The sequence below is a fragment of the Carlito syrichta genome, unplaced genomic scaffold, assembly GCF_000164805.1.
Source record: "Carlito syrichta isolate Samal-C Ts95f unplaced genomic scaffold, Tarsius_syrichta-2.0.1 Scaffold302587, whole genome shotgun sequence".
Lineage (NCBI taxonomy): Eukaryota > Metazoa > Chordata > Mammalia > Primates > Tarsiidae > Carlito > Carlito syrichta.
Window position 1 is genome coordinate 796,804 of NW_007246683.1, and position 6,374 is coordinate 803,177.

At 46.5% G+C, this 6,374-nt stretch overlaps 1 protein-coding gene across 3 annotated transcripts in view; it reads right to left on the reverse strand.

Moving 5' to 3' along the window:
* Positions 1–588: 588 nt before the first annotated feature.
* The window catches only part of LYSMD4 (LysM domain containing 4), a 6,242-nt gene continuing 456 nt past the window's right edge, over positions 589–6,374 (reverse strand). For 2 of the 3 annotated variants that reach the window (XM_021711802.1, XM_021711801.1), the window contains exons 2-3: positions 5,187–5,476; positions 589–3,255 (exon numbers count right to left, since the gene is read on the reverse strand). In XM_021711802.1, the coding sequence (XP_021567477.1) occupies positions 2,650–3,255; positions 5,187–5,468 (888 nt within the window). In that variant the 5' untranslated portion in view covers positions 5,469–5,476 and the 3' untranslated portion in view covers positions 589–2,649. Of the gene's footprint in view, positions 3,256–5,186; positions 5,602–6,374 lie in introns of those variants that run through there. The other variant, XM_008056983.1, reaches the window with a different exon arrangement.

Genomic DNA, 6,374 nt, shown 5'->3' on the forward strand with positions numbered 1-6,374 from the left:
AGTAGGACATTATTCAGGGTAGTGGAATGGTGGTTTAAAATAACCCCTGAGCTGGCATGCCCCTTTACCAGCTGCCTGGTATTAGGCAGCTGAGTTTTTCCATCTGTAAAGTGGGGCTATAAGTGCCTACCTTGTGAAGTGTTAGTGAGGACAAAATGAGTTAGCGTATAAAGCTCAGAGCACGGTGTGGCATCCAGTGAGCACCCAGCTTATGGGGTTGATTTTGCTCCTAGGGCTGCAGCCCAGCCTTTCCCAAAGAGAAATTGGTATGACTGTGGGCCCTTCTACACTGCCCTCCCAAGTGGTTCCTATCAATTCCATTTCTTCAATTCCATGATGTCTCCTCCCACCATTCCCTCTACGCCGCTGCAGCCCAGAGGCCTTGAGTGAGGAGCCTTGTCTGCTCCCTGGATCGCAAGCTCCCAAGTAGGCCACACCTTCTTCACCTCTGGACACTCGCTGCTCTGGGCGCCTGCTTAGTCTCTGCAGCCTCCTCTCTCCAGAGTAAAATCGGAGCATCACTTGCCTGACAATAGGGATTCCTTAGGCTTCAATGGTAAGCACAACAGATCAGCTAGAGAGACTGAAGACTATAGCAAAATGATTTATTTAAAACATTAACTCCCCAAAGACATTGAAGATGTTGTAAAATATGGAGGAAATGAGCTTCGTGGTGTTTGTGTATGCCTAATTAAACAACTGTAAAGCACATATGCAGTTCGCACCGCCTGAGCATGCTGGTTCCCACCTTGTGTCCTTCACCTGTGCGTGTCATCTGGGGCACACACAAGCCCTGGGCGGCCGAGTCCAGGCACAGCAGAAGGCTCTGTCCTCACTCCTGAGATGCACACCTCCATCTTCTCCAGCAGCATCCCACCCACATCTTTTAGTTCTGAATCATCAATCCCCAAATTTGAAAAGGGGGAGTCAGTTTTCCTTCATAGACGAAACGATTTTATTCCATTAGAGAAAAGTCAAGGATACAGACATTCATCCTTTGCCTGGCAAAAGTGATTTTTCCCATGGGACTTCTAGCCCTGCTTGGTGAGGTTAGGGTGACATGTTAGAGGGAGCTGTGGCCCTCTGTGGCACATCAAACATAAACATTTGGCTGGAAAAGCACTCACTGATCAAAAAGTTTCTTGTAGCAAAAGTTCAGTTCTTTTTATCCTGAAGATCATTTTGGTCTCTAAGAAAATGATTTTGAAGATAATTTAAATGTGCTAATTGAACCCTGGGCAAACTTTTTTCACAACCGAGAGAAGGAACTTGGAAGCCTACCTCAAGCAGTTCTGCCCACTCCTGCCCTCTTACAAGGTGAGATCTTTTAAACGTCTCTCCAGACCTGATGTGTCAAATGCCATGACCATCATGAAGCCCAGCATTTGAGCAGCACGTTTTCCTCCCGGTCCATGACCTCAGAGACTGGGCTGCCAGCCACCTCAGCACCTCCTTTCCCTATGCCACGGTCTTCCAGGCAGCAGCAGGCTCTTGTCCCCAGCCCACTGGCAGCACTGCTGTTGCCTTGTCAGGGAGGGACAAGCCATAGGTCCCCTCTACAGCCTTTCACAGCAAGTCACCTCTAGCCCTCCATGAAGTGTTTGGTCTTTTATCATGAGCTACAGTGTACATAGCATTCATCTAGGGGTATCACCATATCACCATGGAGAAAGGATGGAGCCGCACTCTGGGACGGGGGATCTAGAGTTCCCAAGACTAGAGTCAGGAAAGCAGCAGGGAGAACTCCCGGTTCAGCTTTACACAGGGGCTCAGCTGCTCTCTGGGACACTGGCCTGGCGACAGCCTCAGACACCCCCAAGTGTGGAACCTCAGCCACGGGTACTCATCTTCCTCTCCAGACACTGACCAGCAATCGATCTTTCCAAGAATACTGTCTTGGAGAATTCAGAGAGCCATTCCTGCAGAACTGGGCAATGGCCCATGTGTTTGGCTTAAGACGTACCTGTGAGTCAGACTCTGTGCTCTAAAAGGACAAGGACTAGAACTGCCATTTACTCAATAGTGTAGCAATTTGGAGTTAGGGCTTTTTCAATTCGAGACATGGCATTGCCTCACAAAGGCTAACTGAAGAGGCAGATATGAAGTGGGCCTCTTACAAATGTAATTTGTCATGCTCCAAAATAAGGTGACATGCCAAGACGACTCCACAGCAACCTTTGCCAGGGAGATATAGGATGCCGCTTCTTGGAGTCAGTCCTCCTTCCACAGCAGGGGGAATTGCCACAACCAGGAGACCCACACGGATCCCACGCTGCAGGTGCCTTGGCCGAGGCCATTCCTCTCCCTGCGAGCATGTCCAACTTGGGGGCCCACACAGTGCTGCCGTGAAGACATGGCCAGTCCACTAAATGTCTTCAAGAAACAGTCACCGGACACAGGCAAATGGCTTTCTCGCTGCATGTCTCTGAAGACAGAAGGCCGAGGGCATGGGTATTTGGGATCCTTCAGCCTGGGGTTAGGCAAGGCCATTCCCCAGGGTTGGTGTGATCAAGAACTCTTCGGTGACTTTGGAAATGCATCCACCTGTCCCAGGAAAACAAAGGCAGCACCCCTAGGCTATGGCAATGACAGCTGGTGCATATCAACAGCCAACTGCTAAAGCTGGGTTAATTTCTTGACAACAAGAGCTTAGTTCCCTGCCGGGGTGGTCTGACTGAACTGGCTGTCTGAAGCAGTGATGGTTGGCGCTGGAATCACTAATCTGGGGGCTTGCTCTGGACTTGCACCCATAGCCATCGAACCACTGGGGACAGTTATGTTCAAGCTATTAGGGGGCTCACCAGTAGCTTGTATTTTAAAATAGACCAAGTAAAAGACTGGCAAAACAATCCCAATTAGAAGCATGATAAAAACGGCATTCCACCACTGAATTCCACAATCTGCACCATTTGTTGTCGTCTTCAGAGCAGCTGGCAGCAAGGGCTGATCCGAGGTCTCTATGTAGTAACTTTCCCATGAAAAGATTTCTGACTGTACTACGTGCTCAATATTCTGATCAATCCCCTTAAAGAAATCCGTCAGTTGGTTGGCCTGGGTGTTGGCACTTGTGGTTGCTGTGTCCAGCTCCGGCAGTTCCATGGTCACTTTGGTCTCTGAAGATGGGTTTGGGAGGGGTTTTAGTTCTTTGTGGGTCTCTGTTAGGATCCCATGGTTTTTCACTGGAATCTTAATAGATTTCAAAGCATACAAGTCTTGTTCTCTGATGAAGTTGTTGACTTTCTTGATATCTGCGACCTAGGATAGCCAAGAAGACAAACATCGTAAAATATGTGAAGCTCCTCAAAACTACTATGCAAAAAGTGGCCCTTAACCTTTCTGATGATCCAAGCCTACTTCACTTAAGAATCAGATGAGATGGGAAAACTGTACACAGAACGAGTTAGGCTGCATAACTTTGTTGTTTAGCTTTCACTCAGTCTTCACGTATAGCTTAATAATTGAATTTCCCTATAGATTTACAGGTTTGAACAATTTAAGATTGTTTTGGAAAACAGATTTTTAAAAAAATTGTTCAAAGTGTGACTGCAGTAAAACAGTTTTAGGTGAAATAATTGCAGCACTGAAACAAACGCTACAGACTTTTCGACTTCTTTGAATTTTTGAGGCAATAGTGCCCCCGTCTGCCTGACTTCCCTCTCATGCCAGAACCCAACAAATTAGGGGACAGATGTTAGCGTTCACCAAACACAAAGCCTCAGCCAGCTCTAGACACTCAGAATCTTGTTTACTTGTAATCATGTTTTGAACATGTAAATTCAAGATTTTCTTTCCAGAAGTACTGTGAAGCATATAAACTGATTTTTTAAATCAAAGGGACCTACAGTTAATTCACTTTGAAGATCTCGCCACACTTCTTATCATTAGAAACATGCAGGGAATCACAGATCAAGCAGGAAGCTGTGGACTGATGTCTATCCCATCAGGAGAAAGGAACATTGCTGTGAATTTTATCAAGCAACAAAAAGCTTATGACGAACTCCTTCTATAATCAAATATTAAGAAGATTTTAAGAAGTAGAGGAAAGCATCAGAGATAGACCCTGAAGTTTTAGCTCATACATCCTCTTAAGACTAGAAAATAAATGCGGCCAACAGACCTCTAACTATAGCCTGATTCCAATCAATCATTTCCATTATTTTAAATACTCAGCTACTCCTTTTATTATTTAACTGAATTGGAGTGGGAATATTTTTCATTTATTGTATCCTGAAACTAATACATGAGATGCTTAAAATCTTTGTCTTTGCCCTAATAAACTAAGAGCACATTTACTTCAAATAGTAAAACTGATCACTTATCAAAGGCATAATATATTCTTTCTGGGTTTATTAGGCATGACCATTTCAAGAAGACTACTCTATCTATTAGGACCTCTGGAGGGTAGGATTCCTTTTTTCAGCCCATGATCTATAAACCAGATGGTATGCCTACAGAAGTGGATTGAAAGAGTCCTAATAAAAATGTCAGTACAATTTAAAGACCACGGTATGTCCCTGGAGACCAGCCTGTTTATTTCCCTGGAAAACACTGCAATATTCCACACAATGTGTTTAGTCAGTAAATAACAGACACGTTAAGGAGGAAAAGTTTTTTTTTTTATTAAGTAGCTTAGACAATCTTAGAGAAGGCCATAGAAATGTGTAGCACAGTGTTAGCAAAATGAAATATTAATAAATAGTTTAAATCTAAGAAAAAAATACATCAATTCTATAAATACTTTTCTACTTACTTTGGCATTGTTAATCACTCTGAATGCTAAAAACATAATTGAAGAGAAAAAAAGGGTTATATACATATGCAGCTCACAAAAGCTAGATCATGCAGTTCTAGAAAAGAACTAGTCAAGTAAGCTACCACCAAGAAAAGTTCAGAAAAATAAAAGCAAGCATGCTTAAGAAACCTGGGATAAAGTCTGCCTGGCATTTCCAGCCCTACGCACCATCACCTGTTCCTGACTCACGCGCACTCCCTGTGAGCCAGGGTCCAGAGCTACGAGTACTCCCATCTCCCTTTCATCTCTGGCTGAACAAGGGAGGCCTCAGTTGCTACCACAGGCCTCTCCCACCTAGCTGGGGTCAGGAAGGCAGCCAGGTCCCGACCCCACAGTGAGCTGTTCCTGCATTCCTCCAAAGGCAGAGGGGCAGACCGCGGGAGGAGTGTCTTACTTTGCAGCCATACTGCAGAGCCAGCTTGTTGAGGCTGTCCTCCTGGGCCAGCTCCCGCTGCAGCAGCACCACTTCGCCTGCTTCCGGCTGGTGAGGGTGGTGGGCCCCGCGCATCCGGCGCTCCTTGCCCCGGGGCCGCAGAACCACACGGTGTGACTCCTCCTCAGAGGAGTCCCCCGACTCCCCACTGCCATTCTTAAACATGTACACGTGGCTGGTTGGAGTCCTACAGACGGCAGCTGGGCCTTGGAAGGTCTTGGTTAACACCTCCTTCTGCCTCATTTTCTTAACTGAAAACCAAACCTGAGGGTTAATTCCCCATAAGGCATAATAATCATCCCTCCGCGGCCTCATTCAAGAGAAGATTCTTGGTGCCAGAGGTTATTCCTTTCCTCAGTCTTTGCAAATGCTCACCAAACACCATCAGTACAAATAAAGAATGTGCTTATGCTGGCTAAAATCGAAGGAGATAGAAAAAAACCATGTTATTGTTTTTTCTAATTGCACACTTATTGTGCAGAAAACAAAAGAATCCCCATTCTTCTTTCTTCTCTTATTCCTCATCCATAGCTGGGTCTCCCCAAAACCCACATAAGCAAAGAAACAACTTTCATCTTTGGTCTCAGAGTAGCCAAGAGGCAGTTGAGATCTTTGCTGTGGAAAGCAAGGGTTGTTCTCAGCCTGCACTGAGAATCTTAAACTCAGAACCTTCGTGCAAGATTCTTATTCAATACTTTACACATTCCAAAGGGTAAGAAGGTCAATCATAAGGGCACTTGCTTAGAACTATGCGAACCAAATGCTCCCTTATTTTGACACAGCTTGACTCACACTGTGGGGCACGTTAGGGGGAAAGTGCCTGTCAAGCTCACAGGTCACTATGCATTCATTACAACCCCGTGTCTGGCTTTTATTTTCACCTTGAGCCAAGTCACAACGCCCCCTTTCCCCGCTCCAAGTGGTTCAGAGAGTCCAGAAATGAAATCCCAAACAGGGGCACTGACAGCCTCACAAAGGGTCGGCACTGGGGCCCGGCAGAGCCACGGCGGACAGCCCGTTAAGGGACGGCCCGTGGCCCCAGTGCGACACTCCGCCCCGGCCCGGGCCCTTGGGGCCACGGTCCCGACACCCCCTCCCCGCCTTCCCGAGTCCACCCGGAGGAGGGGAGAGGCGGCCGGCGGGCGCGGG